Genomic DNA, 25,546 nt, shown 5'->3' with positions numbered 1-25,546 from the left:
CAGGCAGGTTGCCAGCCAAATCTTCACGGAGCAAAGGCTGCTTCAACGAAGGCTGTGTGAATTACTGCTGATCTCTACCATCATCTGCCTTCCTGCCAGGCCAAACACTCAATCCACAGCTCCTGTGGGGCAGGGAGACTCCTGTGTGCTCATATCAGAGCCCAGGACTCTCTGCAGGCTGCTCTTCCCAGCCAGGACAGCATTTGGGGTTTCATTTTTTTGGGGAACACCACAGCCAGCTGCTGGTGCTGGGAGCAGCTTATTTATTTATAACAGCATGTTGGTATCTCCCTACAGTCTTCTTGCAATATTTTTTTAAAGCCTCCTGCAACCTGTTGACTGTTGCCACATTTCTCTTCACAGATAAAAGCAAAGCACAATTCTTCTCAAGGATTTCTGAGATTCCCATTCTCTGAACCTCAGAGAAAGGGAAAAACACAGTTCTTATCACTTGCTGTGCCTGTGTTGTGCCAAATCAGAATGCAATATGGAGATTGTTTGTCCAAAGGGAGGATGTTTTGTTTCCTTGGCCTGTCAGGGCCAGGAGTGTGTGTGTGGTGTGTATTGTTGTGTGTGTGTATTGTTGGGTGAGAATCACAAGATTCAGTGCAGCGTGAGCAGATGTGTGCAGAGTGCGTGCTTGGCAGATTTAGTTTAGATGAAATATATATAGTATAGTATAGTATAATAAAGTAATTAATTTGCTTTCTGATATAAATAGAATCAGATGTATCATTCTCTCCCCTTCGTCGGAGTCACCTTTGATTTACAATAGTTGAATTTTTGAAATAAACTAAGAAACAGCATGGCCATTCAGGAGGGCAAAGGCAATGTGGGAATTTGGGTGAGCACACCTCTGATCCAAACCCCCCAGGGACCAGGAATCCTGCATTTCCCAGACGTTTCAGGGGTGGCACTGGGGTTGGCATCTGTGCTCAGACTTTGCTGTTTTCAGATTCTGGTTTGTTGTTTCTCCATTCCCATTCACATGAGCCCTTTATCACAAGGATGGATAAACATTTGGGGCAGAATGTAGATATTAGCAGTTCTTATGTTTCTTCTCCTTGGTTCTGTTTGCACTTTGTTGATGTTCACACTGACTTCATATACGAGCTAAATACAACCACCCATAGTTTCATGTATAAGTTATAATTTCATTTATAGTTTCGTATATAAGCTAAATAGGATCCTGTGGATTTCACATCAGGTTTTAACAGCAAAGGACAATTAAAGCACATCCTGGAATCATTGCTAGTTCAAAGCGTGGCACCTACATTTACAAAATAATCTCTGACTAATCCCTGATTTCCAGCTAATTAGCCCCTTCCTCCATGAGCTGATGCATGTTCAGCCTTTTGAAGCATTTGGCCGACTAAGAACAATTATACGTGTGTCCCTAATGAACAGGAGACGTGAAGAATTAATAAATAATTAGTAAATCCCATTAAGGAGTGGGATGGGGGGGGCAGAAGCGCGCTTTACTCCGGAGGGACGGGACTACACTTCCCGTCAGCCCCCGCGCTCCTCAGGGGGCCGGACTACAATTCCCATGCGCCCTCACGGCCCAGGACTACATCTCCCATGAGTCCCCGCGGCCGCCCCTCTCCCTGCGATCTCTGAGCCGGCATGGCAGCGAAGCTGCGTGTGGTGAGTGGGCCCGGCCGCCATCGGCCGCCATCCGCGGGCACGGTAGCCTCGAGGGGCGCGGGGACGGCCGGATGGTGTGCGGGGAACTCCCGCACGCTGTCGGAACCGCCCGTACGGTTGCGGCGAGGGCTCGAGGGCTGCATGGGGAGGCGGGATAGTGGCCCCTCTCCCCGCCATGGTGGACGGAGAGAGCAAGGCCAGGGGGCTCCGGCCCTGCCGTGACGGGGCTGCGCCAGGAACCGCGGGCTGGCCGAGCCGTGCTCAGCGTTTTATGGGCAGCGGGTGCGCCTCAGCCGGGGCTGTCTCCCGGCACCCCGAGGCGGGTTCAGCGGGCCGGGCAGCCGCGTGTACCCGCGGGCATCGGTGCTACCCGGCTGGGGAGCGTGACAGCCACGAGGGCAAGAGCAGATTTGCGATTTGGGGTGGCCCTTTACTCTTTAGCTGTTCTGGAAGCTGAGCTAGTGATGATGATAAAAGTTATCCCTGTCTGAATTTGATCTTTCCTCTGTGGAAGTGTAAACTCTGAGACTCAGTGTTAGAGACACGAAGGTAAAGGAGTGATTTGGTACCTGAACTAACTCTGTCCCCTTTCTCAGTTTCAGAGCATGACACCGTGTCAAGAAGAGGTAGAAACACTCCCCTGGCTGGGGAGCTGATTTACCCACAGTGCACCTTCACAATGGTGAGAAACAGCAGCATCTGCCTTGGCATAGTCTGGTTTTCTTTTTCTCCTCTAGGGGGGTTATGAAAGAAAGACTCGCTCTGCTGTCTCAAATTATACCCTCCTGAATTCCTGGGAGGGGATATAAAAGCCCAACAGCTTGATGAATGTAATTAAGCCAATAAAGGCTGTAGCTTTGTCACAGCTGCCACCTGAGTGTGCTGCCCTTTGCTGGCACAGAGCACAAGCTGAAAAGCAGCATGGATTGAATGGGAATTTTACTGGTGTTGGTGCCCAGCAGAGCACTTGCTTGTCAGCATGGTCAGAGATGAGCCAGAGTAGAAGGATGAGAGGTAGGAGGGATTGGATGACAGCCCATTATGGAGACACTTGACACAGCTCATCTCATAACTGTATCTGTCACAAAAATAGACCTAGTGACAGAATAATTGCTCTGTTTGCCTGCCTGGAGGTGCTCTGGGACAGTTTCAAACTTGCATCAGGTTGCTGGGGCTGGGGAGGTGCAGCTCACCTGCCCCAAAGGGTCACCCTGTGAAGGACACACCCTGAGGAAGCTTTCACCTGGGGAAAAGTGCCTGTCCTGATAAATGCATTTCTGGAGATAAACCCATAGACACCATGGATGGATGGGTTATTCTTGTGTGCAGGGAACAAGTTGGGCTGGGAAGTTTCTGGAAGATGAGGAGAATGTCAGGGTGAAACAGCTTAAAAGGGTCCAAACCACCAACATCTCAGAGCTTCCCTAAGCAGGGATTTAAACAGCATCCACCTCCCAAAGCTTCTTGTCTGTGAATGAGACAGCCCCCTGGCAAACATGCTCCTCTGTGTCTTGAGGGACAGGTTTCTGCTCTGCTAAGATTGTGACACAAAAGTTTCCTGTCTTTGAATGGAGAATTTCTGTCTAATTCTTGCTCTGTGATCCAGTGCTGGGGTTTTTTTACTCAGGAAAGGTGAGGAAAATAAAATTGACTTTAAATAAAGTACTTTTGCTAACAGTGTTCATTGCAACGTGTATTTAGGAGGAAATGGTCCTGCAGAATGCTGGGGCTGCTGTTGCCCAAGGACAGCTTTGGCCAGAGGGCAGCTGCTGTGTTTGGCTTCAGGCTGGTAAGAGAATTGAATTCTTCAGTGTTGTGTGTTGTTTATTTTTAATTCATTAATTACATGCCAGGCCTGCAGAGCCTAATCTCTGAAGGTTTCCCAGGAAAAATCCCAGGGAGAACAGCTGTGTTCCTGTACTGTGTGTGTGGTTTTGGGGAACATGAGGGGTTTGTGCAGCCAGGGCTGGGACAGACACTGAGCCTGTGATGTGCTGTTATCCCTGTCTGACACTCAGCTTGAGGAGGAAAGTGTCCACTGAGGCTCACATGCTTCCCTTAGTGGGTCCCCTGTCCCTTGCAAAGAGTCCACAGGTGTGAGTGGCACCAGTGTGACACAGTTTGTCCCCTGTAGGTGTGAGTGGCACCAGAGTGACACAGTTTGTCCCCTGTAGGTGTGAGTGACACAGTTTGTCCCCTGTAGGTGTGAGTGGCACCAGAGTGACACAGTCTGTCCGCTGTAGGTGTGAGTGGCACCAGTGTGACACAATCTGTCCCCTGTAGGTGTGAGTGGCACCAGTGTGACACAACCTGTCCCCTGTAGCAGTGAGTGGCACCAGAGTGACACAGTTTGTCCCCTGTAGGTGTGAGTGGCACCAGAGTGACACAACCTGTCCCCTGTAGGTGTGAGTGGCACCAGAGTGACACAATCTGTCCCCTGTAGGTGTGAGTGGCACCATTCTGACACAGTCTGTCCCCTGTAGATGTGAGTGGCACCAGTGTGACACAACCTGTCCCCTGTAGCAGTGAGTGGCACCAGAGTGACACAGTTTGTCCCCTGTAGGTGTGAGTGGCACCAGAGTGACACAGGCTGTCCCCTTTAGGTGTGAGTGGCACAGTGTGTCCCCTGTAGGTGTGAGTGGCACCAGAGTGACACAGTCTGTCCCCTGTAGGTGCGAGTGGCACCAGAGTGACACAGGCTGTCCCCTGTAGGTGTGAGTGGCACCAGAGTGACACAGTTTGTCCCCTGTCCTGCCACCCTGTGCCATGTGGCATGCCCAGGTGCAGTCCCAGGCCCAGCTGCAGAGCTGCTGTTGTCATAGCACAGTTTAGAGCTGCAAAAAGCTTTCAAGTTCCTTGTGCAAACATTGACAAGTTGAAGGGCAGATAAGAAAGGCATTTTTTATCTCCCCTGCTGTACAGTCACTGAACACACAGGCTGGAACAGCACTTTGTCTTGGGCAGCTGACAGCTGCCTTCTGCTAAATGATTTTATGCTTTATTGAGCAGAATTTGGTTTTGTTTGCAGAAGGTCAATAATGGCTTCTGACAGGCCGGCAGGGCTGGTGACAGGGATGTCATTGGGACTGTGAAAGGGGAGGGAATGGCACCACAAATGAGGCATTGGGGTGCTCTGACAGCACACCTGTCTCCCAGACAGCATCAGGCACTGGGACAAGCAAGCACCTGGAGCTTTTGACTTCCAAAGGAAAAGAAAGTGGAGAGGCAGCCTGAGGATAAATGGGACACATAAAAGCTACTCAGTGCTTTGAGATCAGAAGGGCAGGGATTGTTTCAGAATGGACTTTTTTAGGAAAACAGTTACAGCCTTGGTTTGTGGTTTCTTACAGATCTAGAAGGAAGACTCTTCTGGACTGGATGTCACAAATGACTGCTGATATGTCATGAAATGGCCACTTGTGTGTAGCCACAGGCTCCTCCTCACTGCTCAGTGGTTGCTGCAGCCACACCATGGGTAAGGGACCATTAAAACCAAAAAGGATTTGGGTACTGGTGCCATTGGCCTGGGTGGGAGCAAAGTTTTGTCTCCTGAGACCTGTACTCCAGATTAAATAGTGCAAATCAGGAACTTTTCAGCTGTTCTGATACTGTTGTTTTGTTTTTTTTTTTCACCAGGACCTGATCTACAGTTGGCTGGAGGAAAAAGTGGTTCCCTGCTTTCTTCTGTTCCAGAATAAAATAAGTTGTGGAAAATCTTACGAGTCGAAGTTGGGTTTTATTTGGTTATTTCTGTAAAGGTTGGAGTCCATGCTCTTAAAGGTGTTTTCTAACTGTAATGATTCTGATTCTTCTTGGACTGAAATGGTTTTGTGCAGGTATGAAGGATTTTGGATGAAAACCCTTCCTGAAATGGCAGTTGTGAGCTTATGCTTCATTGCAAACCTGATAACACAAAGACTTCAGTGTCAGCAGATTCTGTCCCAGAAGTGTTCATGGGAACAGTGTGACAAAACTAACTTATGGCTAAGGTCTGGTGCCAAATGGTTCTTGTGGTGTGCTTGGGAATACAGCCATGAACAAGTCCTTAAAATGGAGTTAACACCAGCTCCACCCTTGCCTGGGAGAGGAAAGGAAAGTGCCTTTTTGAGAGAGGAAAGGAAGGTGCTCATTGTGGGTCCCAGTGTTTGGTTCCTGGTGTGCCTGTGAGCTGGATGATTCCAGGCAGGACTGCAGCACCACGACAGCACCATCCTGCTCCTGCCCTGAGTGTCACCGTGCTGCTGATGTCGCCTGAGGCCTGCCCAGGGCTGGTTTGAGGAGGTTTCAGGGTGTCTTGGCCAGGAGATGTGAGGATCAGGCTCATTCGTGTCACGAAAGGTTTTGCTGAGTGTTTGGGAACACAGAACAGGCCTGACAGGCTGCTGTGGTACCAGTGTAGGGTGGCTCTGATGGGAACAAAGGTTAATTTGAGACGTGGGAACACAAGATGGGCCCCAGGCTAGAGCTTACATCTGGAACAGGCTTGGAGCCTAATCTGAGTCTGTGAACCAGCTGGAAGCAGCCTGCTGGAGCTTCAGGGGGTTTGGAGGTTCCCTGGCTCAGGGCCAGGCTATCTTTTGCCATCTCTGCACCAACCTTGTACAGTAAATAGCATTCCAAGTGGAAAAGGGCTGTGCTAAGAGCTAAAAGTCTTGAGTCTCCATGATTTAAACTGGTTTCCATCCCTGTCTGCCTCTGAAGCAGTTGAAGTCTCTGCTCCCTGTTACTGCTCCTCTGCTGTGGGAGGTAAAGGGGGGGGTCTCACCCCACCCAGTTCATCAAAACAACAAAAACAGGTGTTAGGGAAAACAATCATTCAACATTTATGTAATTACACAAAGTGGGAAATTGTCTTGGATTACACTGCTCTGTCTCCAGCCCCCACCAGCTGGAGAAGCCTCCCCAGGTGGGTCTCCCTGAGCAGTGCTGGTGTTTGAGGGACAGCTGAAGGGTTCAGGACCCTCCCTTCCCTTGGGGTTTGGGGAAGGAAATTAGGAGTGACCATCACTTTGACCCACCTGGTGTGGGGCTGCCTCTCAGAGGCACCACGCAGTCCCTGTGCAAGGAAAGGCTGACACAGCCAGTGCCACACACACATGGCCCAGGCCAGTGTCACCTCTGGGCTGCTCGGAGCCTGGACGTGATCCTGGTGTCCTGGCTGAGCTGCTGTGACCCTCCTTGGAGCTGATGGCTTTTGAGCCCCTTCCTTGTCAGAAAACACCAAACCTCAAGAAGGGAACAGTGACAGGGCCCTCTGTGTCTGTCCTGCTCTCTGTGCCACTGACCAGGGAGGCAGACAGATCCTTCTGGAACGTGGCACACATCCACACACAGCTGGGACTTTGCAGTCTTTCTGGAGAGAGGTGTTCCCCAGACATGTCACCTCTTGTCACCTGAGCTCCAGTGCAAGGATTTATCCTGCCTGCTGCAGTCCCACCATGGTGATGAGCATTTAAAGTGAAGGGCATTTTCCAGCATCCTCTTCAGCATCACCCTGCCCCTCCTGTGCTCCACAGGGGCCGCTGCTGCCCCAAAGCCACACTCATGGGGCTGGCAGGGCACAGCCACGTGCTGTGGTGCTTCTGGCTGCCCCAAAGGCCACGTTCCATCACACTGATCCCCGAGGAGATGCAACATTCCTCCACCAGCACCAGCTTCCCCGTTATCCTCACATCACTGCTGGCTGTGGTGCAGCAAGCCTGCTCCGTGGGCTGGCTGGCCAGCTGGGGAGAGCCCTCAGGAGGGAGAAGGTGACCCTCAGGAGAAAGGAGAAGAGCCACAAGAGTCCTTGGACTTGGCCCTGTGGGCAACTCCCAGCCTCAGCGCTGGTAGAGGGTGATGATCCCTGCACGGTGCAGGCTCCTCCAGAGCGCTGCCTCCAGCATCATGTCGTGGTTGGCATAAAACACCAGAGGTTTCTTCTCCACCTCGTAGTAGTGGTCTGAGAACTGCTCGTAGTTGGCTGTGATGAACCCGTAGGCACTGACCTGTGGGGAAGGAGGTGGGGCAGACACAGGAAGGGTCAAGGCTTCACCTCAGGTGGTCCATCACCACCAGCACTCCCTTCAGGCACAGGGGACTTGTAGGACAGCCACCACAGCAGCCAAGGGGGGGGATTCCCCTCTCCCCAGGGGAACAGTGGCCCTGTGACCCCTTACCTGGTCGCAGGTGTGGAGCGCGGTGAGGAGCATGAGGGCGCCGGTGCTGGGCATGTACAGGGAGCTGTACTGGGTGTTGAGCAGCTCTGAGCGCAGGAACCTGGCACAGGGGGACACGGTGGCTGTGGGGATGGCACAGCCCTGCAGTCCCCAGAGCCAGCCAGCCCTCTCCAGTGACACCAGTGCCCAGTGAGGCAGGAGCACTGAGTGAAACGAGGGCTCTCATTTGCTCAGAGGTTGGTAAAAGGCACCTCTCTGCTGTTTGGAGCCACCCCAGCATGGGCACCTGCTTTCATAAAAGGCAGGAAGAGACCATCCCGTTGGGCCCTACCTTTGCTCCTGTTAGACTGGGACAAAATGTAATTTGTTTTGGGGAAACAGAATGTAATTTGTTTTGGGGAAACAGACCAAGGTGTGCATGGGGAGGTGTAGGAGGGGGTGTGAGCTGTGCTGCAGTGAACAGGAATGGCAGGAGACTCCTCTGCCCTGTGTGCAAACAGCAGGGCAGGGTGGTTCCAGTGTCTGGGAGAGACTGGGACTGCACTCTGGTGCTGGGCAGCTACTGGTCTGTACTGGAATGAGCAGAGAGGGAAGCAGATGGTCTGAGCCTAGCCCAGAGCAGAGCCAGACAGCAGCCACAGTGCTCATCACACTCACCTTGCTGTCAGGTACTGCAGGAAATCAGGATGCAGCAGCTTGAACTTCTCTGCAGATGCCTCCGGTCCAAAATACTTCTTTGGGCTGCAGCAAGGCAAGGAGAAGGGCAGAACTTTGTCATGGGAGTCCTGGAGCTCCTTGGGGTTTATCCCAGGAGGGACAGATGTGGGGAGAGGACAGACAAGTCATGCCTGCATCACTGGGGGTGCTGGGGGGATCTTGGGGAGGTACTCACTCGTCCCCCTTGTCCGAGCCCTCGGGCACCGGGCTGCCCTGGATGGCCGATTTCAGCATGACGTAGTCCCGGATATCCGAGGGGATGAAGATGTACTTCAGGTCCTGCAGCAGGGACACACACAGGGCACTTGGAGGGGGGTTTAGGGACACAACCCACGCTTGAGGGCTCCCAAGATGGGGGGAAGGTGTTCCAGATTGCAAGGCAAGATGTATTCTGTTACCGTCTGTATGGCAGTTGTTTTTTGTCAAGTGGGCAGTTTTCCTTATCTCTCTCTGAGTGACCACAATCACTCCTCCCTCGGTAGGGGACATCTGCTGATAACAGCTATTGAATGTCACTGCATGGCTGATAAGAACTACAGCATCCCATTGGGAGCCCAGAGGGAGGAGCCAAGCATTCCTACCTGGATAGAATCTGGAGATTCTGGAACACCAGCACAGCTTCTCCACTGCATTCCCCAGAGGAGCAGCAGCTGCCTCTTCTTCCCCTGGATCTTCAGAGGAAGAATACATCCTTCTCTCCAGGATCCCTGCTCCAGCAGAACCACCCCTGACACTGCAGGAGGGCTGAGCCACAATTCCAATGGGACTGCTGCCAACACCCTGACCCACAGGGTGTCAGGCTGTGTTCTGACTCTGTCAGTGTTGGTTTAGTTCACTGCATTGTTTATTTTATCCTTTTATTTTCTTCCCTATTAAAGAACTGTTATTTCCTGCTCCCATAATTTTTGTCGCCTGAGAGTCCCTTAATTTCAAATTTATAGCAATTCAGAGGGCGGGGGGGGTTCATTTTCTCCATTTCAGGGGAGGCTCCTGCCTTCCTTAGCAGACACCTTTCTTTCCAAACCAAGACAGAAGGTCTCAAGAAGCAAGCCCAGCCTGAAGGGACAACTTGATTCAAGTCCCCAATGAGCCCTCAGGGTCTCACCTTGCCCTGGGGGACCTGGGTGAAGCCGTACTCCTCGTAGGAGATGAGGGAGTTCTTCATGGTGTTCACTGTGAAGCCATAGAAGGAGACCTTGGTGCCCACATCCTCCTCGAAGCCCTTGATCACGGCACCATTGAGCCTGCAGGAAAAGCAGAGAACACGTGTCCAGGGCTAGCATCTCCCAGCACCCATTGTTATGAGTAGAAAAGCTGCCCATTTTTTTTAAAGGTTGCAGAGTTCACAGGTTGGGCTAGTTGCTGCCAGGGTGGAGTTCTAACTGTTTGTTATTGTAATCACCTGTCATTTTTGTTAACTACCTGTCCTTGATGGTTAAGAATTCCTTGATGGTTAAGCATTCCCCCTTTTGTCAAGTGGCACCCTACTGGCTTCCTGGAGGATGGCACCAGGACGGTGAAGAGGAGGAGACCTCAGAACCAGCATGCAACAGGAGAAGCCCCTCACCAAACCTAGCCAAAAACCCCTAAAAACAATGAGCTAACATGAAATAGATGTGATGCCTAGATGTGAGGAACAGAATCTAGTATCTGCTAAGACCCTTTCACCCCTCACCCTAACGTTATAGGATGTCAGCTAGACAGAGGACCTCAAATGTTAAACCAGAAAATTAAGGGAATCTCCTGGTGCTCATGTGAGGATGGAATTCCCAGCTCTGCCCACAGACCAAAGGAAAAACTCTTCCTCCTCCTCCAAGCCACTACTGGGAGCAGCGGCGGTGTGAGCGTGGACCTGTCACTTCTCCCCACCCCAGATCACTTTCAATAAAGGCATTAAAAAGGAGAAAGGTCTCCTGCCCGTGTTTATTTCACCCATGGCATTCCCCCTCACCTGAAGACCAGGTGGTGGCTGTCGATGGCCTTGCCCTGCCGCGAGCCGTTGAGGATGCCCCCGTTGCCCACCACGGCGCAGCGGACGCAGCCCGCGGGGAAGGCGGCCCTGTCGAAGAGCTGCCGGTTGGCCGAGGCGTTGAGGAGCTGCAGGGTGCTGCCCACCACTGGAATGGAGCAGGATGGGAGCAGTCAGCAGGGAAAAGGTGTGTGCCAACCCACGGGAGCATGTGCAAGAGCTGGCACGGCACAGCCAGGAGCAGCACACACTCCGTGCAGGAGAGAGGTCTGCAGATGACATATGGGGGCACCAGATAGGCCCAATCTCTCTCCACCTCCTTGTATCTCTTATCTCCCCATGCTCCTCACCCTGCTACAAACAGTGGCCACCCACCCAAGGCTGTGCAAAGCACAAGGATGCATCCAGGTATCTCCTGCCCCAGCCCTACAGATGCTGCTGCCTGTGCTGGCCACATCCCCTCCTGACAATGTCTCTGCAAATGCCACTGGTTCTCTCCTGCTCGCTGTTCCCAGCACTTCCCAGCCCAGGGATTGAAGGTGGCAGCTGCCAGGGAAAACAGAGAGTGGGTTTGGGGTGGGAAGGGAAACAATCTCCATGCACAACAATGGAGCTGGTTGTCTGAGCTCCTCCGGCCCCAGTTAATAATCAAGGACAACACTGGAGCTTTTATTCAGGGAAAATGTCACAAGATGCAGCAAGAGCCGCACCCTGTGCCTCAGGAGGTGGGGTGGGAAGAGATCAACGTTCCTGGCTCCTCTGCAGGGCTCCTTGCCTGTCCCACATCTTCAGTCCCTTCTTCTGGGCTCCCCAGTCCCCTCAAGCTGCCCCACACCCCAGCTGGGTCTGTACCTGCGAGGGACAAGCCCTGCCAGCCATAGGGGACGTGTCGTGTCTTCAGCCTGTTCCAGGTCTCCAGGGTGAAGTGCTGGTCCCACATCAGCACCGGGGTGTTGAAGTGGAAGATCTCCCGAAACTTGGGGTCTGCCTTTGCTCTGGCCATCACAGAGTGGAGGCAGGGGCTGGGCTGGGAGGGAGGAAGGAGGATCCCTGTTCAGTCTCCAGCCTGGGTCTGCCTTCCCTGTGACACCTCCACCCCTCAGCAAGGTGAGAACAAACCCAGGGACAGAAATGCTCCTTGTCCATCACATGTTCTGCTGGGTCACCCAGGCAGGGCATTGCCTCCTGCCTTGGTTTTGTGCTGCAAAACTGCCTCTGGCAGCCAGCTCAGTGGGGCTGGCAGAACTGGGGCTTACACAGTCACCTGAGGGTGTGAAAGATTCAGCACCTTCAGGGGTGGGCAACACATTAAAGGGCTCTGCTCTGTGAGAACAGAACAGGAACAGCTCCCCTCAGGGCCTGGGTCCATCCCCACGAGTCTCCAGCCTGGGCTGCTGGCCCAGGAGTCACGGGGCTGGAGGGGGTGGTGATGCTGCTGCAGCCTCCACACTGGGCAATGGCAGCAGGGACAATCATTGTGTGGATGGACAAGGTTGCTCCTCTGTAAATCCCTTCCAGAGGATGCTGCTCCTCCTCAGCCTTCAAGCACCAAACCCAGCTGGAGGGGCACCATGGACAATACTGTGCTGTGCTGATGATTACCTGCTTCCTGCTGGGCTCCGGCTCCTCCAGCTCGGCAGAGGGCTTGAAGGAATTCTCACTGGGATGGGGGAAACATATGGCAGAGTAAAAAATCCATTGCTTGGGCACTGGGGAAGCCCACAGTGGGCAGGGCCTCCCAGTTCCTGCCAGGATGGCTGAGCATGTCCCCTCCTTACCTCTCCAAGCTGCCTCCAGGAGCCCACCTGTGGCTGCCAGCTCCCTGTGGTGTCCCTGAGGGAGCCAGGACCAGCGGCCCCGGCTGCAGCAAGCTGGGAGAAGACAAGGGAGAGCTCGGCTGAGGAGGTGACACTGAGCACCCTGACATCCTCCCCTGTGAGAGCCGCAGGGCAGCACCACGACCTCTCCATTTGTCTCCTCTTCACCACTGCTGTGCCCACCCATGCCCTTCTGCAGGTGGAGAGATGAGGATTTGCAAAACACAGGGTTTGTGCAGCCACCATCTCCTGGACTCCCATAAAGCAAACACCACACCAAGCACAGCCTGCAGCCTTGGGGGAATCCTGCTGAGACCTCTCTGTCTCTTCCCACCATCCCACCATTCTCAAGTCCAAGAGGACCGGGCTGGAATAAACTGGACAGGTCAGCAGGACACATTCAGTTGTTCTACCACAGCACCTGGGCTCTGGAGGTTCTCGGGGTGCATGGGACACCCTCTGCCATGGGAGCAGCTGGGGCATGCCCTGATCCTTCATTAGCAGCAGGGCTTGAGCAGCTTGGGGTGCCCTGAGCCCCACGGGGCCAGGCTGAGCTGCCCCAGCCCCTGGGGGGGCAGTGGGGTGGGCAGGGGGGCAGGAGGTGGGAGCCCACCGGAGGGGAACAGGCTGCCATTGATCCCCACACAGAAAGGCCCTTCAGAGCCCCCAGCAGCAGGTGCTGCAGCCAGAAGGGGGCTATTGTGGAGCAGACAAGGGCTCCTTGTTACAGGATCTCTGCTGGAGCCTGGGGACAGGTAAAGGCAGGTGGGGAGCGGAGCTCACCCTCCCAGCCCTGCTGGCACGGCGTGTCCTGGCACAGGGGCACAGCAGGAGTTGGGTTTCTGTCCCTGCCACGGCCCCTGTCAACACCAGCAGCACCCACAGCCCTGCCCAGGAGCAGATCCAAACCCGTCTGCCACCCAAACCCTGCTCTGTGCCACTGTGGGGGCATGGCCTGACATGGGGGGACAGCCCAGCACCCTGCCTGGGGGCTGGAACCCGGGCTGCAGCATCTCCCCAGGCGTGGATGGAAGGGCAGCACCAAGCAGGTTTTGTTCCCAGCACCTTCCTTGCACCATCCCAGCGCTGGCAGCTCTGGGCAGGGCACGCTGGGGGTGCTGAGCCCCAACAGTGGAGCAGGGCAGCTTTGAAATCAAGCCTGTGTGTCTTGCCTTGGTGCCTGATGGGAAGTCAGGATCCCAGCAGGAGCAGAGCCCTGCAAAGCCCCCACATCTCCAAACAGCCCAGGGGACAGCACAGTGGGACCCCACCAGCTCACCCTGAGGCTCATCCTGAGACCACCTGAGCAGGCAGAGAGAGGAGGGAGGGGAAATGCTCAAGAGGGCCCAGCAAGGTGGGACTGAGCCACCCCAGAGAGATGCAGAGCTGCAGCTTTCTGCAGGGCCTTTGTGGTGCTATCCTGCATCATCCAACTCAGCCCAGCCTGAGCAAACCTTCCCTTGGCTTGCAGGGGGCAGTGCAGGGTCTGCTCACAGCAAGGACAAGGCCACCAGAGGCTGTACCAGAGCTGCTGGTGACGCTGGGAGCTGCTTTTCCAGCCCTGGCACTGACAGCATGTCCCCCAGAGCAAAGCTCTCCACACAAGTGTCCCACAGCTCTGCACCCTGAGTGGGCTCAGCCCTGAGAGCTGCCCTGGGGTGCAGGAGCTGCCCCTGGGGTGCAGGAGCTGCCCAGCCCCACTTGCTGCCTTTTATCTCCCAGTGCAGGTGATCCCCAGCCCATGTGCTCAGCAGCAGAGCTTATCAACACCTCCACCACCCAACAGATGGACCAGGACTGGGGAAACCTCCCCGCTCCAACCCCGAGCTGCCTCCTGTGAAGCACTGAAGCCCCTGTGTGCAAAGCCCCTGGGTTTGCCACTCACCCATTTTCTGGCCACAGAAGAGCAGCCCCCATCAAACACTGAGGCTGTAACCCTCACCCACCATGTCCAGGTTTAAGCTGCACCCAAGCAGCCTCTCCCAGCCCTTCCTACGAGGCTCACAAGCCCCAGCTGCACATCTCTGCCCACCCAGCCCCTCCCCAGCTCTCCTGCTCCTGTTTCTTCCCTTTCCCTTCCCTGGCAGCCAAGGCAGAGCCCTGGGCAGTGGCTGTGTGAGGGTGCTGCACTACTTTCTGAGCTGCCAGGGATCTGTGGGAGCCCCAAGGGGCTCAGCCTGGCTGTGCCCAGCATGGAGGGAGGTGGGCACAGGCAGCCTGGCACCTTGGCTCCTGCTGACCTTCCATGGAAGCTGTGCCCCAGCCCCGCCCATGGCCGGACACAGTGGGTGGCACCTGCTCATCGTTTCTTCCAGGCTTTGTGCTGAGCTGATAACTCAGTGCCAGCACCTCCCTGCCCTCGCTTGCCAGCTGTGGGTGCTGGAGCCAGCTCCCCAGCATTGCTGCTGCTGCCCAAACCCTGCTGGGGAGGCCCCCCAGCACACAGCATCGCGGCGCTGTGACGGGGAGCCCAGCACTTTGACGTCACCTGCAGGATGTGGTGAAGCACCTCGTGCTGCTTGGTTGACTCAGAAGATGACAATCCTGCCCAGGACCGACAGATGGACAATGGGGCTGTGGGAAGGAGTGGCTGTGGCTGCCCAGGCACCGGTGGTGGCAGCAGAGCCAGCCAGGGCTGGGTGCTCCCTCACCACTGTGACATTCACAAATGTGACGTTTCTGGTCCAGGGCCATCCCTCATTTCCGGAAGATAACGCTGTGTGTGAGTGTTGTGAGCACACACTCCAGCCTTACCTTCAGCAAATACTCCCAGGGCCCCACAGAAACATTGGAGGGAGCCAAAACAGCAACAAGAACCTGCTCTTGCTCCATCTCCCCACGAAGGGCTGAGCTCCAGCAGCATCTCTGCCTGGTGCAGAGCAGGAGTGGCACAGCCAGGCTGGGCAGAGCTCTGTGCTCGTCCCATCTGCCCTAAGAATAAAGCCACGAGGGCAGCCAGCAGCTCCCCAGCGGGTTTGGGAGAGATGGATGGGCAGGGAGTGGGACAAACCCCGGGGGATTTGGTTCTCTCCATCCCAGCTCTGCAGGGAACAGGGCATTTGCCCACTTCCATGGGGCCACCAGCTTTGTGCAGAACTGCAGGGGGACTTGGCATTGCTGTGGGGGCCCTGGGGTGAGCTGGTGCTGGCAGCAGCCACCATCCATCAGAGATCATCTCCCTCCTGATGCCCTTCATCCCCCTGTACCTCTGCATGGAGACACTGCTCACACAAACCTCCTGTTGAAACCAAATAACCTGCACCCCCAGGTGAGGACTCTGAGCCTCCTGTCCCTGCTGGCAGAGCAGGAATGAGTGCTCTGTGAGGGCACCTCAGCCTTGTGAAATGGCCAGCCCAGTCCCAGCTCTGGACTCGGCCAGCAGGGCAGCACCAGCTCCTGCAGGGACACAGCTCTGTGGGATGAGCAGCACTCATACAGTGCCATGTTCCCCAAAGACAGGGAGCTGAAGCAAACAGGCAGCACTCTGGCTTGGGTTTAGCTTTAGGGGTTGAATTAAAGGCAAGAGGAGAGTCCAGGAGGGCTCTGGAGCACAGGTCAGCTCTGTGTTACCTCCCCCCTGGACAAGCTGACCCTTGGTCCCATCAGTCAGGGCTGGAGCTGGGCTGGCTTTCCAAGGAAGGTGCCCTGGGGCTGTGGCAGGTCCAGGCAGGTTAACCTGGCATGTGGTGGGGGGATCCTGCTCCCTGCTTCATCCCATAGGTTTTCTCCAAACCCACAGACCCTGTGTCAGGGCGCGGCTGGTTTCCATTCCCAGCTCCAGCGTGGGCCATGGTCATGTTCTGCTGCCCTCATGGGCCTCAGTATCCCCTTTTGTGGACATCAAGCTGTTTGTGGGGAGCTGCTCCCACTCCAGCTGTGACTGCCCCGGGCAGGTTTTGATAACCCTGGCACTGCTGCCATGGTGAGGCTGCAAAGAGCCAAGAGCCAGCCCGGGCTGCTGCAGGTACTCCTGACCCACCAGCCCGGCAGGAGAGGGGACCTCTGCCTTTGGCACGGTGGCATCGGGCATGGAGAGCTCCCAGCTGGGGAAGAGAGAAGGTCTGAAGCCCAGGGCAGCTCATCCTGCTGCACCCTCAGCAAATCTCACCTTGTGCAGGACCGGCTCCGGTCCCACAGCATCCCCGTTCCGGCTGGGCTCTGTCACGCCGATGGCACCCAAAGCACCCAGGGGGAGGCGTGGGACACCCGCAGAGCCCTCCTGGCCCAGCACCTGGTGCTGGAGGGGACAGGGCAGCGGGTCCCACATCCCGAGAGCTGTGCGGGCTCCTTCCCCCGCACCCACCGGGGCTCCCCGGCACCCCCATGGCGGGGCAGGGGAGGCTCTGAACGGCTCCGGGAGGTTTGGAGGATGCAGGGGAGGCAGACAAAGGGGGAGCCGCGAATCGCTGGAGTTTGGGGAACGCTGCAGCCCCGAGTTCGCAAGCGGTGCGGGGGATCCCAGAGCGGGGCAGCCGTGCCCTGCCTCTGCAGGCGGGTGGGTGCAGCTCCCTGGGGGCCATGGCAATGTTCTTCCTTGGGATTGTGCTGCTCGCCCGGGACAATCGGCGGGCTCCGGTCCCGCCCAGCCCGGCGGGAACGCGCGGTGGCTCCGGGAGCGGCGGGATGCCCACGCTCGGCCGTGCCTGCTCTCAGCGGGGACTGCTCTGCACCGCGATGTGCCGAACCCTTGCAGGGGCTCAGCCCAGTGTGGGGACCCTTGGGGAGCCTCCATGGCTTGGGGTGCCGCGGGCAGCACCCAGGACCCCTTCGAGCACGCTGCCAGCCCATTCTCCAAACCGGCCGGGGGCAGAGCTGGGATCACCAGCCCTAAGGAACCCACACCGGCACCCCGATTCAGAACAGATTCACAGCTCCCTGCCCTCTCCCACCCCCGTGCCCCTTACCTTGCCATGATCCTCGGGCTGCCGGGCGCCTCCACCGTAGCGCGGTAGTGACTGTAGAGGAGCAGGGAGGATGTTAAACCCGCCAGGAGCAGAAGGCAGAGCCTTTTCCAGTGCGGGGACCCCATGGTGGGCAGTTCAGCCCCCGGAGCCGTGCAGGGCAGCGGGAGTGGCAGCCAGCCCCGGGCACAGAAAGTTGCCGGCCCCTCTGCTCGCCCTGCCCCGGGAGCCCGGCCGCACTCGGGAGCAGGCTGGGATATTCCTCCGAAGCGGTGGGAGGGAGGGTGAAAGCCGGAGGGAGGAGGCACCAGGCTGACTGGTTCAGACTTGCTGAGAAAAAAAGCACTTTTGAGCTGCATTTTCTGCGAGCTGGGGATTAAACATTTACCCAGACCAGAAGGGAACTGAGAAAAATTTTTTCCCTTTTTTTTTTTTTTTTTTTTTCACCTCTTAACGTCACTTACCCATGGCTCGTAAGCCGAGTTTCCCCTTTTTGTAACTTTCTTTTTCGATCAAACACGTGCGTGTTTGGGCTGCACCGCACGGACACCGGGCGGCCCCGCGGTGCTACCCCCGAACAACATCATCAATCATCATCATCCTCAATAATTTTTATTTTTATTTTTATTTTTATTTTTATTTTTATTTTTATTATATTTTTATTAAATTTTTATTATATTTTATTATATTTTTATTATATTTTATTATATTTTTTGTTTGTTTGTTTGTTTGTTTTTTTGTGCTCTGAAACTGCAGGCTCTGAAGTTGGCACCCTGATACCAACATCCAGTCGCAGCCACCCCCTAAACCTTCCAGGATGTGGGGGAACCCCACAAATGTGAGAGAAAAGAGGGGGGGGTGGGAAAAAAACCCTCCCAAAACTGATGGGTTTTTTTGGCACTAAAGAGGAGGGGGGACACAGTCGGGGTGGTGCCCCCCGGTCCCCGGCCACTTTCTGGCTGAATGGATCGCCTGCATTTGCAGCAAACAAAACCTTTCAGGGCTTTGTGGGAAGCTCGACTAAGAGTTTGGGCTGGAGAAAAGGAGGAACGGGTTTGGGGGAAATTTTGCATGAATTATTTTGGTATTTTCGGAGAGGATGTGCTCCAGTTTCTTTTTTGAAAGAATATCTTGGTGTTATTTTAGTTCAACTCTGAAAGAACCAGCCTGTGAACTGAAGGATATGCATACCAAAATGTTTGTGGCAGTGGGGGAAGGGACTCAGCAGGCAAACAAGCCTTTTCAGTTGAGCTGTAGGGATTTTGGGGGGTTGGATTTTTAGGAAATCACCAGACTTGGGGAGCAGCACTTGGTGAGCCCTGCTCCATCCAAACCCTTTTCCTATGGCTCCCTGAGCACTTGTGTGTTGTTCCAGGCTCTCACACACTCCAGCCCCTCCACAAATACCCTCTTGCATTATTCAGCCCCAAAACCTGGGCCCAACCCCTGTCCCTGAGTCCCACTGTGCCTGCATTTTCCCCAACACTCCTTTATCCCCTCAGATCCAACCACTCCCCACTTCCTTTCCAGCCTGCCCAGACAGGTTCAAAGGAAGATAAAAGCAAAGCACATTTTAACAGGAGTTGGCTTCAATCTCCACTTGCTTCCATTACTACAGATCCCTCCATTGCCAGCCCTGTTCCTCTGGGAATTTTGGCTGTGTGGGGATGGCACCGTGGTGGCATCCATGAAATGCCAAGGCTGTGGTGTGAACACAGGAGCAGCTCAGTGCTGTCACTGCTGGCCTTGTCCCACTGGGAGAGAGGACCCTGGACCACGGACACCACAAATGGATGGTGGCCAGGCTGATTTTAAAGCAAACTTGGAGGGAACCCCTTGATTTTAAAGCAAACTTGCAGAGGAGCTGTGGCAGGAAGGCTGGCTGGGCATGGGTTATCTCAGGAAAGGAGAGAACAGCTGGAAGGACAGGACAGACCATGACCACTTGCACACACAGGGATGAGATAGAGCTGAAAGCTCAGCTGGAGCTAGAGCTGAGGAAGAACAGGCAGAAAGAGGGGGTCACATATACCCCAGCAGCAAAAGGCAGGTCAGGGAAATGGGGGTGCATTGATGGAGGGGTTTGGTGCTTTTTCCCTCTATCACTAAAAGCTGCTCCCAGCCTTCAGGGTACAGGCATTTTGTTGAAAATTCAGAGCCAGCAGAGCATGGTTGAGTCTGGGGTCCTGCTCAGGGTTCCCCAGAGCTGTCCCCGTCCTGTGTGGCCCAGGTCTGCCTTGCTCTGCCTTGCACATCACTGGATGTGCTCCCTGCTATCCGGTGCTTTGGCTCACGTGCTCTTGACTCTGGCCCTTCGTTAACCACAGCTAATTATTACCAACTGCTCGAGTCGGTCACAAGGGACACAGCAAGGCTTGGCTCCAGATGGATGACCAGTGGTCCAGGGGAAATGACCTGGGGAAAGTCAGGAATTTACCATTTGGAAACATTTATGGCCCAATCATGCAAATGCTGGTGGAGTGGCAGCTTCAAGGGCTGGAGGAGCTGCTTTCTTCACATCTCACTGTTTCCATGATAGATGGTTTTCTACTGTTGGTTTTATTTTCAGCGGGGTGAAAATGAGATGCACAGTTCTTCATCTGCTCTACTTGTTTTGTGCTACAATGCATTTTGGACTATGCCCCAAAATTAAGTGGTGCTTAATTTAGAAGTTAAATAAGTGTGAAAAACCTTTTAGGGTGGTAGTTGCCAAATAAAGATTAGGAAAAGAACATAAAAGAAATTACAATGGAAACCAGCAAGTATCATTTTTAGCTTGGGCTTTTTATTCCAGTGATTACTTCTTGGAAACAGAACCCAATCCCTCCCCGTGGCTAGAGAGCACAAGAGGAGAATAAACATATTTTGCACCAGCTGGCTGCCAGCCACAGGCTGGTGGAGGAAAATCTCATGGTCTTTGCCATGATGAACTGTGCAGGTGGGAGAATGAGATCTCCAAAAATCTCCAGGAGGATTTATACATCCAAATTCATTCAGCACGGGTCAGAGGTACATTGAAGAAAGTGCCAAAAACCTGCTCACAGAGCAGCTCCCTGAAAGGCAGAGCTGTGTCCCCCCAAGAACAGGGGCCATATGGCTGCTGTGGAGTGGCAGCATGAAAAATTCATCAGCAGATGTCCCTGGAGGTGACCAACAGATGTCCCTGGAGGTGACACCCGGCCCCTGCTTGCGGGGCAGGGAGGGCAACGGGAGCTGCTCGGCCACAGCTCCCCCTGCCCTGGGGGGAAAATGGGTCAGGCACAGCTCCCTGATACTCCCTGCTCAGCTTTGGGGTGGATTTGTAGGTGTTACTACAACCAAAGGCAGGAGAAGTGACTACACAGAGGGTGCCTGGAGATGGAATGACAGCAGGGTGACAGCAGGGTGGCAGCAGGGTGACAGCAGGGCACTGTCTGTGCTTGGCAGAGTGATGGTATGAGGGATGTTAAAATTAGGGCTCATTTGTGTCCTTTTTTGTCTAGGGGCATTTTTAGTTGTTTTGTAACTAGATTGATAAACCATAGTTGGAGGGTTGAGAGTTGTTTAGTAATTCATCGATTGTCTCTAGGGATGGCAGTAGGAGAGCTGGGAATGTTATTGAGATGAGGATTAGTGGGATTCCTAGGAGGGATGGGCTTGAAAATTGGTCAAAGAAGTTTAAGTTCATGGGCAGGCTCAGGGGGTAGTGCTTGGAGCAATGGGTGGTTTGCTAGAGGGAGGATTTATTGATACGAATGACAGAAGTTTGGGTTGGATAATTAAAGAGAAAGTGAATCATGAAGTGAGCATGATAAAAAATCAGGGGCTGGGGTTGAGGCCTATCATTAAGGAGCGGGGGAAACCCTCTTTCTTTATTCCTTGCTGGTCTGCAGGACCAGAGATGCTCAGGGCTGGGCTCTGCCCTCCTGCCCACACCCCCAGACTGCAGGGGGATGAAAGGGGCTCGGGGGTGCAGCAAAACTGCTCAGAGAAGGGCAACAAAGCTGGTAAAGGAACATAAATGCTGTGAGGAGAAGCTGAGGGAGCTGGAGGTGTTTAGCCTGGAGAAAAGGAGGCTCCATCCCTCTCTACAAGGCCCTGACAGGAGGGTGTAGGTCTGTGATGGTGTTCACAGGGGTCCAAGGATGAGGGAAGAGACAGGGATCTGACTCCATGTTTCAGAAGGCTTGATTTATTATTTTATGATATATATTACATTAAAACTATACTAAAAGAATAGAAGACAAGATTTCATCAGAAGGCTGGCTGAGAATAAAAAAAGAAAGAATGGTAACAAAAGCTTGTGCCTTGGATTCTCTGTCCAAGCCAGCTGACTGTGATTGGCCATTAATTAGAAACAACTAACATGGGCCAATCCCAGATGCCCCTGTTGCATTCCACAGCAGCAGATAACCAATGTTTACATTTGGTTCCTGAGGCCTCTGAGCTTCTCAGGAGGAAGAATCCTAAAGAAAGGATTTTTCATAAAAGATGTCTGTGACACCTCTCCAGTGGTATGGGGCAACCTGGGAGGCTCTGAGCTGTGCCAAGAGGGGTGCAAAGCTGGGAAACACCTCTGAGAAATTAGGGTGATGATACAAACCACTGCCTTCCCCCTTCCTGGGGGACCAAGAACACATCTTGGACCAAGATGTCATCTGTGGACCAAGCAGAGCAGATATCAGCTGATCCTGCCCTGCTCTTAGCAGAGCAGCCAAAGGTTTGAGGTCTGCTCAAAGCCACACATCCCTGGGGTCAGGCCATGCTCTGTCCCCAAAGCTGGGGAGAGGGGACACCATGTGTGAGTGTGGGTGGGTGACCCAGCCCCTTGTCCACCCACCTGTGTGGTCCTATCTGACACTGAGGGATGGAGGGAGCCTTGGGATGTCCCCAGCACTCAGGAAGTGTCTTTCTAGAATTTACCACCCCAAGGGCTGGCCAGGCCAAGCTGGGAGAGCCCTGCAGCACCCAAGGTGCTGCTGCTCAGCCTGGCAGAGGAGCCCTGCTGCACCCCCTGGGGCTGTTTACCTGCAGGGCCCTGCTCCAGCACCTGGAGGTGAGGGCTCCTGGCAGGTCAGCCAGTGCTTTTTGCACAACAAAGCCACGGGCTGCTCCTTTATCTTGTTCTCCCTCCCCTATTATCAATAGTTTTTTCTGGTCCAACTGGATTTACCTGCTACCACATCCCCAATAAAGGGAGAAGGTCCACACAGAGGAGGAGAGGAGGGGAAACTTCCCACCCTCTGCCCCCAGGCCTGCCCCAAACTGAGGAGCACTAACAGCACCTGCACAGAGTTTTTTGTGCTGGCCTGGAGCAGGCACACAGCTCTGCCACACTCCCACAGCATCCAGCAGCCACAGAGGCTGCAGTGACACATCCAGAGGGAGCAATGCTGGAGTGCTGGGTGCTGTTATCCAGCTCTGGCTGCTCTGCTCCCTCCCTGAGACAGGAGTGACAATGTGGATGTGCCACCATGGCATGAGGCTGCCTTGGAGCTGTGTGTGGCTCCCTCCAGCACCTGGTTGGGTTTGGGGTTGGCTGCCACCTTCAGAAGGTACCTCAAACCCCAGAGCCCACCTTGTCCCTGCTCCTGGCAAGGCCAAACCCAGAGAGGACCTAGAGAGCAGGGCTGCACTGACAGGAGCAGGGACCTGATGGGCTTTGCATCACTCACTTGTCCCCAAAATGCATCCCTGCCCCCAGCAAGCCCATGTCTGCTTCCTCCTGCTTCATCCACTATAGTAGGAGTCCTAGTAAAATATATATATTGTATAAGTGGCTTTGCCCCAGTCCTAGTTGTTCTAAATGGGCTGCAGCTGTGATGTCCTTAATTGGGTGGCAGCTGTAGCTAATGAAGATAACTGGGATAAAAAGGGGGTGGGTTGGCTGGTTAGGGAGAGCCTTGGAGGAGCCCTGATGAAGAAGCAGGAACAACACTGCTGTGAAGAGCTGTGTGTGAGAAAACCACCCAGAAGGTACAGGACTTTAGAAATATGATAACAACAATATGAATACAACAATCCACAGTCAAAGAGCTGTGAACACTCAGCAGGACAGGGTGAGTGAGCTCTGCTCCTGCTCTGCACTGGAAGAGGTGGAAATGAAGCAGTAAATTTGAAGCCCTGCCAGGAAGGTGACACCATGAGAGCTTCTGGGTGACAACTGGTTTTGGTTTCTACAATCTGGTGGGGAATATTTAAACGCTGTTAACTCTTGAGGAACCCCAGGAGGAGTCAAGCACGGCTGTAATAAAGTTCATGGTACTCACCAAGAGCTTTTGAAAAAAGCAGGGCTGACAAAACAGCAACTTCTGGACATGCTGAGGCACATGGTTTATTTATCCCCCAAATGAAATGTCTCTGTTTAAATCCTGCAGCCCTCAGAGCTCCTGGCTGGCAGTGGGGAATCCACTGGCTGCTGGCACTGGGTATTGTGTCCAAATAATGACATTGTAAATGCTGATCATTACAAAAGACATCTTTGTCCCCTAATCAAAAGTTTAAAAATTTCAGCTCTATTAAAAATTAAAATGTTTAAACCTTGGTTCAAGAAACTATTCTGTTGTGCATCTAAGTTGAAAATCAACCACAAATTCAAAGACTGAATTTACAGCTCACTTCTGTTGTACTCCTTGAATAACACTTCTTTGATGTTCTACATGGGTCATTTTCAACCATGGCTGATGAAATACTCTAAATATCCATCTTAAATAATGAATACATTAACTCAGACATGCTCCATCAGAAGATATACTAGAAATCAAAAGTGATGCAGCAATCTGCACTATAATACAGAGCTAAGAAACCCCAAGCCCCAGTCCATATTTCAATGTGTAACTCCTGTGTGTTATAGGAGTGGCTGTACCTGAGCATCCCTGGGGATGTCAGAGCTGCTCCCACACCAGCTCCCTGCCGTGCTGCAGGAGCAGAAGAGGTACCAAAGCTGTGCTCTGTGTGTCCCCTGAGAGCCCAGGGAGCTGCAGGGCTGTGCCCAGCCCCGACACGGTGGCACTCCAGGATGTGCCAGCCCCGGCACAAGGACAGATCCCTGAACAGCAGCTGCCACCTGCTGGCACAGGGACAATCTTGGTGTCGTGCCAGCCATGGAGACCTGGGTTTTGGGGTGTCCCTGCACCGTGGCACTGGCTGGGGCTGCTCCAGCAGTGCTGCTTTCACCCTGGGACACTCACCCTGCTGGGAGCTTGCCCAGCCCTCAATCCTGGCTCTTGCCAAGGGTGCTCCAGCTGTAGCTGCTCTCCACAGGCTTTGTTCCATGTGTTTGTGCCAGGGAAATGCCACCTCCAACGCTGCTCAGCTTCCTGTGGCCATGCTGGAGCACAAGATCAGGTGGCTCTGTGTGGCACAGCTGGACTTGTACCCCAGGGGATGTGTTCCAGTGTGTGCCACACACACAGTGGGACAGTAGGACAGTGTTCACAGGGGTCTCAGGTTGAGGGAAGAGATGAGGATTTGACTCCATGTTTCAGGAGGCTTGGTTTATTATTTTATTATATATATTACATTAAAACTATACTAAAATAATAGAAGAAAAGGTTTTCTTAGAAGGCTAGATAAGAATAGAATAAAAAAGAATGATAAAGGTTTGTGGCCCGGACTGTCTGTCTGAGCCAGCTGACTGTGATTGGCCATTAATTAGAAACAACCACATGAGACCAATCACAGATCCACCTGTTGCATTCCACAGCAGCAGGTAATCATTGTTTATATTTTGTTCCTGAGGCCTCTCAGGAGAAAAAATCCTAAGGAAAGGATTTTTCATAAAAGATGTCTGTGACAGGACAGGATGCCTTTGTGCAGGGGGACAGGAGCAGAGTGAGGAGGTGGGGGGGACCATCACGTCAGAATCACTTTTCTGGGATCAGGAAGGATGTGGCTTTGAGCTCCTCGGGAAACTTCAGGCCACACCAAGATTGTCCCTGATAACATCAAACTCAGCTGTGCTGAGAGAAAAGCCTGGAGGGAACAGGGAAAGCCTCCTGGGAAGTTTGCTTCCTTTGCCTCTGGGAAGCCTCAACACCAGGGAAAAGCGTGGGCTGGGGGCTGTGAGCCCACCCCAAAACCCCCTCAGCCACTGGGGAACCCTTGCTCAGAGGGACTCAGCCCCTTCCTGCTTCCCAAAGGACAGAGGAACAAAAGAGGAGGAGGGGGAAGGGAAAGGTCTGAGAGAAACTTCTTCCTAGTTGTTGGGGAGAGAAAAGCCCTATTCAGGCAGGAAGAATGCCCGGTGGAGCTGGTCACTAAGCAACCCTCAGCAATGTGGTATGGCCTGAGGGACAGGCAAGGGACAGAACTGCCTCACTGCCCGCCCATCGGGGACAGCCTGCAGGGCCTGGGGAC

The 25,546-nt window shown here is 53.9% G+C and overlaps 1 protein-coding gene, 1 long non-coding RNA gene and 1 other non-coding gene across 3 annotated transcripts; 2 read left to right on the top strand and 1 right to left on the bottom strand.

Annotated features, from left to right (window-relative positions):
* Window positions 1–1,599: 1,599 nt before the first annotated feature.
* LOC131092189 (uncharacterized) lies at window positions 1,600–5,362 on the top strand. Its single transcript, XR_009115477.1, has 5 exons — window positions 1,600–1,647; window positions 2,244–2,329; window positions 3,349–3,436; window positions 4,998–5,122; window positions 5,284–5,362. It is a non-coding gene; the product is annotated as an uncharacterized LOC131092189 (long non-coding RNA).
* On the top strand, window positions 2,105–2,180 carry LOC131092431 (small nucleolar RNA R38). Its single transcript, XR_009115496.1, has one exon. It is a non-coding gene; the product is annotated as a small nucleolar RNA R38 (small nucleolar RNA).
* A 768-nt stretch (window positions 5,363–6,130) lies between the features above and the next one.
* Window positions 6,131–17,428, bottom strand: ST6GALNAC2 (ST6 N-acetylgalactosaminide alpha-2,6-sialyltransferase 2). The gene is made up of 10 exons (XM_058038897.1): window positions 17,213–17,428; window positions 12,270–12,362; window positions 12,094–12,151; window positions 11,344–11,518; window positions 10,474–10,639; window positions 9,628–9,766; window positions 8,698–8,801; window positions 8,463–8,546; window positions 7,806–7,905; window positions 6,131–7,634 (listed from the first exon to the last, which is right to left on the bottom strand). Exons 1-10 carry the CDS (start codon window positions 17,335–17,337, stop codon window positions 7,467–7,469), a joined length of 1,212 nt encoding a protein of 403 aa, XP_057894880.1. The 5' UTR covers window positions 17,338–17,428; the 3' UTR covers window positions 6,131–7,466.
* Between the last annotated feature and the right edge of the window lie 8,118 nt (window positions 17,429–25,546).

The sequence above is a fragment of the Melospiza georgiana genome, chromosome 21 (genome assembly GCF_028018845.1).
Source record: "Melospiza georgiana isolate bMelGeo1 chromosome 21, bMelGeo1.pri, whole genome shotgun sequence".
Lineage (NCBI taxonomy): Eukaryota > Metazoa > Chordata > Aves > Passeriformes > Passerellidae > Melospiza > Melospiza georgiana.
This window is presented reverse-complemented; position numbering and strand designations above follow the sequence as displayed.